The 13,252-nt window shown below is 40.3% G+C and overlaps 1 protein-coding gene across 1 annotated transcript in view; it reads right to left on the reverse strand.

The window, feature by feature from the left end:
- Positions 1–11,298, reverse strand: part of LOC105451297 (RNA binding protein fox-1 homolog 2) — a 108,746-nt gene extending 97,448 nt beyond the window's left edge. Inside the window, exons 1-2 of the mRNA XM_011691668.1 lie at positions 11,254–11,298; positions 5,128–5,418 (exon numbers count right to left, since the gene is read on the reverse strand). Of these exons, the coding sequence (XP_011689970.1) occupies positions 5,128–5,418; positions 11,254–11,298 (336 nt within the window). The remainder of the gene's footprint in view (positions 1–5,127; positions 5,419–11,253) is intronic.
- Positions 11,299–13,252: the final 1,954 nt, after the last annotated feature.

Genomic DNA, 13,252 nt, shown 5'->3' on the forward strand with positions numbered 1-13,252 from the left:
CTTTTGTGCAACATTACATGGGATATTATATTTATAGATCATAAAATTTATTCTCGATATTGAATATTATTTCATAAAATGTAAACTCTTAAAACACGAAATTCAATATAAATCCAATTTCTAACCAATAAGAAACTTGTAAATTCCGTAATTTATTCTTTCAAAGCTGGTCGCGATTTCGGAACGCGCGTCTATTTTCTACATGAATCACAGCTGTGATTTATTCATGGCAAAAATTTATGTACGGCAAATTGTCCGCAAGATCGGCCGTATGTGCATGACTCGGGCATAACGTTCCGTAATTCCGCGCGATATAATATACGTGCTGTCGCATCGGGGCGAGCAACACGATTGCGCTGCCATCCGTTCGGAATGAAACTATGGGAAGGAAGCGGAGGAAGAGAGACGGCAGTGGCCGACGGTATAGTGGTGTGGAAGAGAGGAGGAAGGAGGAAGAGGAAATGCATGGTGGATTCCCGTGTCCCAGGTGATCTCTCGCGTGCGTAAAGCCGCGGCCGAACGAACTGTGCGGGCGACGTTTCGCTTTTCGACTCGATGACTAACCAGGCCCGGTTAATTGACCAAACGTATTTACCGCGGGACAAAGCAACCACGACCGGAACCAGCGCGACATTGTTCACGAATTGCTCGCTCGCCATCAAACTGTGCGCGAGATCATTATCAATCTTGCTCGCCACGTTTAATCGAAAACGCAAACAAACCTAAACTTTTCCTCCTGCACTAAGAAAAAAACTGATTGTACGAACTAAATTTGTGTTTGATCCAATGGTTGATTCAACAATTCTTTAGTTGCACAAAGAAGGATATAGTTCATTTATGTCAACCATAAAAATTGTTTAATCAAGAATTAACTAGCCAACTTAATTAAATTATTGTGTCCGAAATACTAGTGATATTTATTTGTGTTTGCATACTATTTAATTATCCAATTAATATATTGTTCAAATTCCAAATATCAAACTGGCTAAACAATGCTGATGGGGATAATAAATAGTGTGTATTTTTAATCGAACGGTTGAGTTAAATACGATAAATTTTTGTTGAAACAAAATAGTTTAGTTAAAAAATAGAATTTTGTTTATAATAGTAACAAATTATTTTTTGTCATCATAGTAACGTTCAGTTGAATATATAGAACTAAATATTTTGATAAGATGAAACAAATTTTGCGTTTTTGAACCAATTTTTTATCTCAATGAGGAGAGAGGGATGGTGTTGTCACTAGAACGGCGTCAATTTAGAACTGTCTTTTCTAGAACCGTGCACGGAAAGAACGATTTTGCTGGAAGGTCTAAAAATTTTGCTAGATACAGATACAGAAAATATTTGGATTTTACTAAAAATAATTTTTGTTGGACCACCAGAATAATTTTGTTAGAAATTCAAACTGACTGCTAGAATGTCAAAATGTTTTACAGCAATGTTTAACATTTTCGAATTTCCAACAAAATTATTTTTAGATTAAAATTTTCTGACCTTTCAGTAAAATCATTCTTTCTGTAGATGGATTATTTATGACACTATTATTCTTTTGTGATTTTTTGGATAATAACTAAATACTGCATTTTTTATTAATACTAATTCAATCTACGCATAGTTATAGTCTCTCAACGAAAGTGGGAAAAAATCAATCTATCAAATGGATAAAAAAATGGCATAGTCGCGGTTTTAGTGTTAAACCTTGACGAAAGCGATATTACGCCTGAGTTTGCAATCGCGAAATAGACGTAACATTTTTATGATGAAATAAAGAACTTTTGATAACGTAATCGATTTCCTTTTGCCTTCTTTTTTTCCCAGCAAACCGATTTTTCTCTCAATTTGACGACGACATAATACCTCGTTCGTGATAAAAGGAGAAAAGTGTAATTTTTTCAGATTGCAATATTTTCAGCTTTGCGCTGATTTTATATATAGGTATATATATATATATATATACACACATTATATATCAGCGCAAAATTGAAAATATCGCATCTAATATATATAATAGCAGTATCCGTTTGACAAATTTTACTACGAAGCGAATTTAACGTTAGAGCAATTTCATTCTAATTTACAACGATACATCTCAGACGTATCGCTATTATAGATAGTAATGGCAACATCATTGTGAATACGAAGCGAAGCATTAATGTCACGAATAATCGCTGAGTAAGTCGAGACTAGAGATTATTTAGCCGTTATAAATATCGAGCTCTAATCAAATCCTCGCGAATAATAATGCATTTCTCGATACTCGCGCAAAGTGGCATATCGCATTCACGGAATTTCACGGGAAATGAACGAAAATCGCAACGTCGTGAAATCAAGAATCGGAGCTAAAATACACGCGAGTGGAATTAAACATAAAAAAAAATTATCAACGCGATCTGTACTAACGCGATGAATTAGAGCGGATTTATAAACATTACTCTTGCCGCATTCGTTGTACGCGCGCGATATCACGTCGATATACAAAGGTGCTTTGCATTTCGAGCCGCGGCCGAGCATGAAATCAATTATCGTCGTCGGGGAGACCCGACCTTTCTCCGATATTTATTTAGCATTAAAGCGCGATCGCGTCGTTATCCTCGCGCGGTGCCCGCGTTCTAACCGGTGGTCGTAAATCAGGGGAGGAAGCCTGGCCGCGGCGTCTCCGATGGTAATGAATCGGTGAGTCGCCCGACGGCGCGAACGCATTGTAGCCTCGAGTTTCCACGCACCGACGATGCGCCGTATGAATTTCAAGGGAATTAATGGCGCCGGATTATATCTCGTAATCGCGTATCTATCACACGGAGGACGTGCCCTCCCCGTGGACCAGCCCATTTCAAACAAAGGGGGGAACGACAACTCGCGCTACGTTCGACTATTAAAATGCAATTACCGATGAACCGTTTAGCTCTTATTACAAGCATGGATGGATCGATTGTCACAAAAGTGTTCTAAAAACAGGTCACTAAAAGGATTCTTAAAACAAGTGCACACAGGAATATTAGTGACATTTTGAGAAAGATAATTGCAGTATTTGAAATCTTATATTGACTATGAAATATATTTCGAGAGACAGAAAAAGAAAGAGAGAGAGAGAGAAGATATACATAAAAAGATATGACCTGAAAAGATTATTTGCGAATAAGTCGAAACGTGAAAATCAATAAATAAAATTATTTAATGTTGATATTTTTCGTGGATTCTATTTTCAAGTAAACTTTTTAATTACAACTAATTTATTTAATTACACAACCTAAAATTTTATTTCACATATATGCAATAGATTTATAAATTTAACTTTATATCTTGCAGACAATAGATTTATTTTGATTTAGAGAGTAGAATCAGGCATGGTAAGCAAAAAATCCGTCTCAAAAATTCAAAAATAACCGAAAAATACGCAAATATTTTCTCCGTTTCGAATGCCAGACGCATGATGAGACGATACATTTCAAACATAGAATTCAATTGGACGTAGAATGTGACGCGAGAGAATGCAATTAATAACTTCTAGGGAAAAGTTAATCTGACACGTCCCGAATTACCGACAATTATCCGTGAACAATGCAATAAACTGAATTGCGGTTGCTCGTAAATTGTGAGCAAAACAAAAAAAAATCGTTAAGAGTTTTATACGAGATAAGACATTTCTGTAGCCTGCTTATCCAATTACATCGCGTGATCATCAATTAGATCCACTAACCAGAAATTAAAATTTGAAGCGCAATATATAGCTTCACAGCGTCGTGATAAAATTATCATTTCTGAAATTATCATTTAGAAATTATTTGAAAATCTTCTACTTGATGGACTTCGTTAATTCGATTACGCAATAAATCGCATGTTATATACAAGATAAAACTGCCGTTTCTAAACTTATCGAATTGCATAAGTCGGTCTAAATACCTAGATTCTTTAAAATAAAGACTTTAAATAGATACGAATCGATCTGAGTTAAGCACTAAGTAATCTTATTCCTGAAGTTTTTATTACTATCTTATAGTCATACTATATCTACAAAAATAATATTTTTCTCTACTCTCATGCTACTATAAATATTGATAAATAATTAACGTTTATTATCGTTTCTCCTCTCGCGTTATTTTCCTCACGAGCAGAAGTTTATATAGGAGAGAGAGAGAGAGAGAGAGAGAGAGAGAAAGAAGGTAAAGCGTCTTATCTCTCAAGAGAGGAAATTCTTTTATTCAATCAGTAAGTAACCCTTCCCGTCTAGCGCACACCTCGCTATGAATTACAAGGGCTCCCCCCTTTCATGGAATTCACTCGTCGCCTCCGACGCGACGACGTCTCCTCTCCATTCATACGTGTCCAGAATCATTGACCGCGACCGTGACTACGTGACGGGATGGCGGCTGCCGCGCCTTCTCGACGCGCTGGGAAACAGGACAAAGGTATTACAGTAGAGGGGAGAGAACGCGGTTCAAGGAGAAATTCGGTTCTCCGGTAACGGGCGTGTACACACTTAGAATCTCGAAAGTGTTCCACGTGGCCCGCGAGGGGCTACTTCGCAGGAACGTAACGTTGCAATTTCGCGTTGTCACGAGCGTCGAGAACATTCAACGAAAGGATTAGTTACTCTAACGGACTCCTGCGCTTGCGGTTTCTCGACGCACCGCACCGACTTGAACGGCAAATAACATGTCGCCTTGACCTCTCGAAACGCGTTACATTACGTCACATTACTTGTTCACGAAGGGAAACAGAACAGCGCGGGAGGATTCCTGAGGGAATTCTCCTCCTACACGAAATGCCTGTACATTCGAAATTGTGTCTGGAGAAATATATGTCTCCATATTAAAGTCGATGTTTTCCAAGTTGTCGCTTTAAAATGCTAAACAACACGTGTCTCGTATAGTTTAAAGGCGCATAGTTTCAAAATAATTTTAAATATATAATTTAATTTATATTTTAAAATTAATATATAAATTATATGTAAAATAATACATATAATCCTGAATATCCTAATGCAGTACGATATTCTGTACGAAGGGGGAAAATGCTCGGCTCCTAATCATTATCATTACACGTATTGTAGTATACGTAGTGATAAATTGAAGTGCTTATCGACCGATTCGACACGGTCGTGTTAATTAAGAGTTAGGAACTCACGATGGCCTGTTGATCGACCCCGTTCGGTGGCGGAGGCGGACTGAAGCTGGCCGCGGTCGGCGCACCGGGGGCGGCGGGATGGGGTGCGCCCGCCGCAGGCGGCACCTGGGGCCCGCCAGTCGGGGGTGGTTGCTGGGGCGCACCGGCGTTCTCCTCCTTCACCGTCACTGGTGGCGGTGGCTTAACGTCACCGGCTGCACCGGCCGCCCCCACGACACCCGCGACCCCGTTTACCGGAGGAGGGAAGACACCCCCACCATAGGGCGCAGCCATCCCTGTCTGCACCATATGCTGAAAGAAAATACAATTTCTTGTGAGTTTCAATGTGATCAATCGTCGCAACATGAGTTTAAGAATAAGAGTAAATTAAGGGGCATTAATACCGATAAATTAATACCGATGTGAATTTAGTAACTTAAAAGCTTAGGATATTTTATATATAACTTCTTTTTCACAGGCTTGTGAGACAAATATAAATAATGTGATTTGATTAATTTACGTTTCTTATTATTATTTTTGTTAATAAATTACTAAATTAATTATATACAGATCAATATTAATGTAAGTTTCAAACTTCAAGATGAAAAATGGAAATTGATGGTTACTATAATTGAAACTTCCGAGTCTCTGAGAGTTAAATATTTACTAAATTCTATCTAGATTTACCTTATAAATTATTTTACATTACCATTTATCCAATAAAGATAAATTGACGAGATTTAAGGAGATTAGTTATCTTTTGATTAATATTATAATTTTTAATGAGATCAGTACGTTATTTATAATTTACAGTAAATTAAATATGAAGGCGAAATAGACGGCATCAGAAATACCTACACATTACTTATTAACTTTCACTAACATTCAAGCGCTCTCTCGTCTTTCATTCATAAGGAAGAAAAATATTTCTCCTATCACAAGTAGGTTCGGTTCAGTTTTTCTATGGTCTCTCCGAAATCGTTAGAGATGAAAGATAATGGCGAAAATGGCGTTGCCAATTTTTCGTGCGGTGGCGAACTATTCACCGTGACCGCAGGCAATCGTACTAGTAGAAAGATTTCTGGCAATGTTCCATTGGAATGTCGTGGCGAGCTACGATTGGTCGAATAATACCTCAGCGCGAACCCAGTTTCACGGTAAAGATGACATTTTTATCCAAAAAATATAAAAGAGTTTAATCCTCGTTCAAAGTTGAAAACTAGCATTCTCTTTTTTTACAAGATTTATTTACAAAATATTTTAGACAGAAAATACTTTCTCGGTGATTTTTATTAAATTGAGAATTTGGATTAACAATTTGCGTGTGTTAATTGAGAAAACTAGATACTTTTGAATATTTAAATTGCAATAGCAGATAATAAAATATTGTAATATCAAAAAATAAAATATTCAGTATCAGGTAATAAATATAAGAGTTGGATACAAATTAATATTTAGCATTGAATAATTCGCATGTTAAAAATATATTATATAAGAGATAAAATGATGATAAAAAACGCGGTTTATAAAGTTATATGCTGTAAAATATAAATTTATTACAAAATTACAATTTTTACGCTTTGAGAGCGTCATTTTTCTTAAAAGTTTATTAAAAATTAGTAAATTATGTAAAAATGATAGATGATTTTAGTTAAACGGCTTATAAAATGACATTCTTTTCGGCAGCTAAAGACATGCGAAAAATCAACAATGTTCGGAGACAGACTTTCTAGTTTCGCTGCGGGACCAGAAAGAGAGAGAGTTTAAGTAAAGAGAGACAATTTTATAGAACGTAAAAGGCGGAGAAGAATCCGCGGGACGGCAAACGATTTACTATGGACAGCAGAGGGTAACTATAATTTATGGTTCGCCCCCGGGCCGTGCCATCCACAATCTCGCGCGTGGCAGGTTACAGATGGTTTGTCCAGTTCTCCCTTCTCTCCAGATTATTTCTGAACGCCACCCCCTCGACCTCGGTGCGCCGCGCGAGAGCAAAGAGCCATTTGTTATTCCTACCTTGAACATTTTTCTGAAAACTCGATTTAGACCGGATTTCGCCGATACGGACCGCGCGCGCGCGCGAACGGAGATGAAGCTACGCGAGGAAGCGCTCCGTGCCCTTTGTTAAGTCTGAGAAATGAAGGTCTCGGTCTCAGCAATTACGAAAGATCCGACACCAACAAAGTGCTGCGATCCGAGCGATGGTTCCTCTCGCGTCTGATTACGATAGTAGCATCAGTCTGTGATAAATTAACAGCTGTCGTTTATATGAAAATGTCAGAAGCGATGGATGTGTAAGAATAGAAGTAGCGATTTATCATTTTACAATGCTTGGCTCCATTTAAAAACAATGAGGAACAATGCGTAATATGTCATAAATGCATAATATGTGTGCGGAACATTACGTCTCTCTTTTATTATAACTGATATTTTAATATTTAAAATGCATAATTATAATCCATGTCGATAATGTCAATATTGAGTTCGTACTCATATAAATCTAATTCCATTTAATTTAAATTTATATCGTAGATTTCATATATTTCTAGTATCTCAGAATGCCTTCTTCGAGAATATATTTTGCTAAGTTTGTCGCAATTTTATTTGCAGCTAAAACTGTACACGAAATATCCAATCGTCCTTTTAAATTTTCTAACACAAAGCCAATTTTATTGAATCAATTTTATTGTAGATTTAATTACGAACACTCGTACGGTAAATAGAATTCTAACAAAACCGCGAAAGAAACTGTTAGAACACGGTTTCGAAAGTCTGATCACGATTGGTGACATTAACAGGGAAAATCCAACGAACTCGATGAGCAGAAGAAGGGATGATCCGCGAAGTATATATACAAGTTGTTCATACAGGGGACAATCAATGAAAGGATACGCGGAAGCAGTGTATCTCACGTGTGAACGGATCTCTTTGGAAAAGCCTCGCGGCGAATGAGAACTGAAACTGAGTTTGAGAAGGCCGAGGAAAGTCGCCTCTGGCTCTACAACATCACATTCCCCTTCTACCGGCTTTCTATTCCGCGAGCGTAGCTTAATCAACGAAAGGGACAGGACGGATAAGAAAGAGGCGAGCGTGCACGCGCACGGAGAACGTGATCCCGAAACGACCTAATTTTCTCCCGCTGGCACGGGAAATATGTCTTCCTATTGGCTGGGAAAAGCCACGGGTGTTCTTCGTCCCGATCACGAAGATAGAGGATTCAGGGCAAGGATTAAAAACGCATTAATCTCGTCTGGTCGACGAGTACGGAAGAAATATGGACTCAACTTCCCCCGCCATAGCTGCAGCTCCGTTAATTGATTTATTTATTTTTTCTAATTTACACGGGGACGCGATCGCGGATAGGGGAGAATCCTGGCAAGAGTTTTGACTCCGTCAAACGTGTGTATGTTGTGTCGCAATAGCTACCGGAAGCTCGAATGCGGCACGTTAAAATTAAACTCGGGTCACGTCAAATCGAATCAAATTTAAGTCACGTTTATGCGGAGCTAGAAGAGGAATTCTCTCCCCGCCGCGAATGAAATGTCGCGTTAAAATTATCTGCGTTGACTACAGAATCACTATGTGACGGGACCAAATAATTTTTCAGAAATTCCCTTCCTCAAGTAACGCGGATACTTATCAATGCCGCAAGTGTCGCGGATATTGCGGAAAAAGAGGAGTTAACTTTGACGACTCAAAGGACAACTTGTATGCTGTACTCGCGGTATCTCTCCCGAGATAAAATTCTCGATCCCATTTTCGGCGGATGGCGCTCGTTCTCGCTCGGTCAACGACAGTCTAACAGTTCTTTGTCGTCTGCTGCTTCTTGTTCCCTTCCTTTTTTTTTTATGATCGTGAACGGGAGAGCGAGACTTCCCGCGTGCGCGCGCGCGGCAGTACATACAAGGGACCATTCAGAGCATGCTTCCCCTTCGACGTCAGCGGAGCGTGTCGCCACGGCTAGCTGGGCCTTACGGCGGATCGCGTGCGCGAGCCCCGAGGAGAGCGCAATGAAAAAAAATTTAATGACCCCACGTTAATTCGATCAGCTACCTCGGGCGTAGAGAACGACGAAATGCACGGCGCTCTCGTGCCGTTTATGCCCAGCGGTACGACGGGACGCGCACTCGCGTTACTTAATTGGATATTCAAGGCAAATGATTATTCCAACGGTTATGCGAACTGCCGATTCATCTCCTCGTTGAGTTCACACGATTAATGTGACGATCGTTAAGGCTAATATAATCCTCTACTGCTTTGAGCCAAACTAAATTTGAATTATAATATTTGATATCTCTGCGAGGAATTTTTATAAAAATTATTTCAATTTCAAATATTACATGCATAATATATTAATCGGACATTATGTTCTAAATTTGTACATTTTAATTTTTCTTAGCTTTTAGAAATGTAAGAAATTGTCAAAATACATATAACGCAGAATTTGAGGGAGTCAAATAATACTTCAAAAATAATTTAGCTCTCTATAGATACATATATTTAATCGAAGGCGTAAAAATAGAATTGAAAATAAATAAGATCGTATTACTCGGCACAGTTTGCCCTTTGATTTTCTGGACTTTGTACACCGCAGGATTGGCAAGGATGATCGTTACAGCCTGGAGTACTCGCGCGAATCACTTGCTGTGCATGTTGCATCTCGTGTTACGAAGAGCTAAGCCAGTACGGGCTACGAAATCCGAGTTATCTCAACGTATCGGCCTCTCCGCTTCAGATCGATTCATGCGAGAGGGAGAGAGAGAGAAAAAAAGAGAATACTATATCAGACCAACGACCTATTTTGAGAGTGCCATCGACCAAACAAAATGGCACTTTTCGCATGCACAGTGCCTGTCTTATCGACTAAAATTGGGGGGTTGGAAGAGGCGGATAACCGGCAAACCAGGGAACTGGCTTGTCGATCTGCATGGAGAATCAACGTTATCGGAATTGGCAGTAGAAAAAGCGGACGCGATAGCTATGAGAGGATGCTGTTTCGCACGAGTCCGCGAGGAGATGCGCGAATCGAGATGGATTGCATAAACGCCAAACGTTTCGTCCTCACGCCCAAAGTCTCACGCGTGCGTTTCGCACAGCGCAAATTTCTCAATTAACTGTAACGAAGGTACGACAAATGCGGGCGGGTGTTATGAGAAAGGACTGAATTAAAACTCTTAATGAATAAAGAATGAATTAACCTAATTAAAAAAAAATACATAATTGCGCTATGGTAACGCGAAACTCTGCATTTTAAATTTAATTCGCGCGAAACCGCTGCTTTGCGAATGAAGCCATTTTCGCGTGATATCAAATATGGAAATGACGCTATTGCAACTTTACAGAATAGCTACAAAATAATGGATACGTCTGTAATTCCGCGCTGCATTCGAGGTAATGGCGTGGGTCGGGAAGCCAGCTTATTTGCGCATTGCTATTCGTAGTTGTATCAGGACGCATCGCGCCGCGTTTGAAATGCAAAAGCGGGCATCGCGATGCTGTGCCAACGACGCCCGTTACGGGAAAAAAAAAAATTCAAGAAAGACGGGGTATCCCCCACGGCGGAGAAAGGAACAATGCCATTTCTCAGAAATACGCACACCATCCTCCATCGAATATTATCGTATATGAATGAAAGTTAAACCAAGATAAATGCAATTTTGATCAACGTAAATTTACATCAAATTTCGTTGTGAAGAAATAAAACCAAAAGGAAAACAAATTATGAGATAATGCATTTCAATTTATAACAGCTTTTTTCCAAAAAGAAGCACACGTGTTTAAAAGAGAACTGATAAAACGAGAATCAAAGGTCGTGCTGTCTCACGCTGACTTGCGTAAACGCATCTGAAATACTTTCTATCTATAGACTGTTTTAACTTTCCCTCGCATTTGCCTAACAATAAGCTTGAACGAATGGTGACTCCGTAGATTTTCTTCCCCTACTTATTATTTAGTATTATAATTCGAACTACAATTTATAGAAAAAAAAAAGCTTACAAACGTAATAAAATAATTCAGACGCAATATAACTAAAGGATGAAAAAAATCCAAGATTTAATTAAAAGTTCATAAACAGCATAACGAATGCCGCGAGCGCAGAAATCTGCGAAGGTACATCGCATAGACTTTCATGAAGATGTTACTCACTGCTGCTTCACGGTGCTTTTCCGTGGAGCGCGGCGCAACTGCCATTACGTCATATCCAGAAAGCGAGCAATAATTTCAGTGGCAGGCACACGCACGTAAACGTGCACACAAACGCGCACGCTGCACGAGGGGAGCGCTCGTAATTTAACCATCGGGTTTTCATCTCGAGTACTCTCACGAGTGTGTGTCGACACGGGGGCGACTTTAAGCTTCCGCGACAGAGGTTTGCCCTTGAGTATTTAGGATCTGTGAAACGCTCGCGCCGGCGATGCGCGCGGCCACCCTTCCTCGTCCTTTCGATGTTTTGACGCCAGCAAAGCGAACGGAGCCGCCAAGAATAAACCTGAAATCAATAACGAACACGCGGCCCGACCGAGAGAGAAAGAGTGAGAGAGGGAGCGAGAGAAAGAGAGACAAAGAGCGAGGCAGAAGCGAGAATAGAACGAGACGAAGAGAAAGCGGATAATGGCGGGAGGTTTTCCGACTGGTCGAGCTTTAAAGCACATCCGGCATATCCTTCTCTCCATGCGCTTCACTTTGTCAGTAGATTTTTCGTCCTATGATTGCCGAAGTATCGCGCTTCGATCCGTTGTCTGACGAGGATAGGAGTCTACAGAGAAGACCATACATCTTTATTACGTAGCGCTTCCCGGAATTGACAAGCGGGTTTAAAGAATATTGACGGAAATCGTAAAAATGTTTTATGATGCGTTTTATTTAGTTTCTGCGATATCGTGTTCTGCACCGTACGTTGTGCTTTATACGGAAAAACGATAGAATTACTATTTTCATTATATGTGACGGTTGACTGCAGTTCCTAGTGATATTATAAGAGATCAATCTTTTTATAATTTAAACTGTAATTAAAAATTTGAAAATTAGGCAGCTGGGATACCTATTTTATCCCAATCAAAATTTAAAAGCTGAATGTGGTACGGAAAGCCAACAGTGTCAATTAATCACTGCTATACACATACCGTATATTAAGGAAAATTAATCTTGTTCGCGTTAAGACTTTGAAATCAAAAGCACTATTGTTTAAAAAAATTTCAAAGTGCGAAGCCGTCGCGAGTAGAAGAAAGAACTGGAAATATATTTTGATTCGTGACGAAATCGTGACGATCCCGCCCCGCCAGCCAATCGGTCGTAACAACGACGCGGCGGCCGAGAGTGCGATCGCCTCCATTCTCATTTCTATATGTGCCTCCTTCTCGCACGATCGCTCTCTTCCTCATTCCCCTCGCGCTCGCCGAGTTAAATACTCTAATTCACGTTAATGGATGGCCCGTTGCCAGTGGATCGTTTCTAAAGAGTCTCTTCCCGGTCAGGACGGACGCGCCGTTCAGCGGTGCGCGCGTTCACACCACTCGGAGGGGCAAGGGGGGGGGGGCACTCGCGGGTGCCCCATGTGCAACAAAGCGCCGTCAATAACGCGGGCCCTGTCCTTCCGAGATCGGCATCTAGCCGCCCGAAGGAAATCGCCCATTTGATGGGAGTGCCTAGCGTGGCATTGCCAATCTTATAACAGGCGGCTAGTAGTCAATATACAATACATGCGCAGCGGACGGGGCATAAAAGTCGCTAAGGTCTACGTGGTAATTACATCCGCCATCGATCGTCGACATCGATCGGCTCTTCCGTCACGTAACGAGACGTTACGTAAGCAGGCTATCGCGTGTGTCTCTCTTTTGGCACAGCAAATCCATTCGTTTAACTCTATAAACGTCTCTCGTTGCGATTATCTTCGGAAACCGGTATACGGGAACCGGTACATCTCCGGATAATGATTTACCTCGCGATAAAAGCGTCCTCGGTTAATTGTATTAATTACTTATCGCGGGGATAGGTTAGATAAACGGGCTAGATTATCCCTCGCCGAAACGCGAGCGCGGCGCGTTTCGATCAAAAAAATTCTGCACGTTATTTGACCGCGTCAGATCGCGCCGCTCATGTTCACGAACTTACGCCTGCTGCATATTCTCGTTGATCTTTATCTCGG

The sequence above is a fragment of the Wasmannia auropunctata genome, unplaced genomic scaffold (assembly GCF_000956235.1).
Source record: "Wasmannia auropunctata unplaced genomic scaffold, wasmannia.A_1.0 LD336053.1, whole genome shotgun sequence".
NCBI classification, from domain to species: domain Eukaryota; kingdom Metazoa; phylum Arthropoda; class Insecta; order Hymenoptera; family Formicidae; genus Wasmannia; species Wasmannia auropunctata.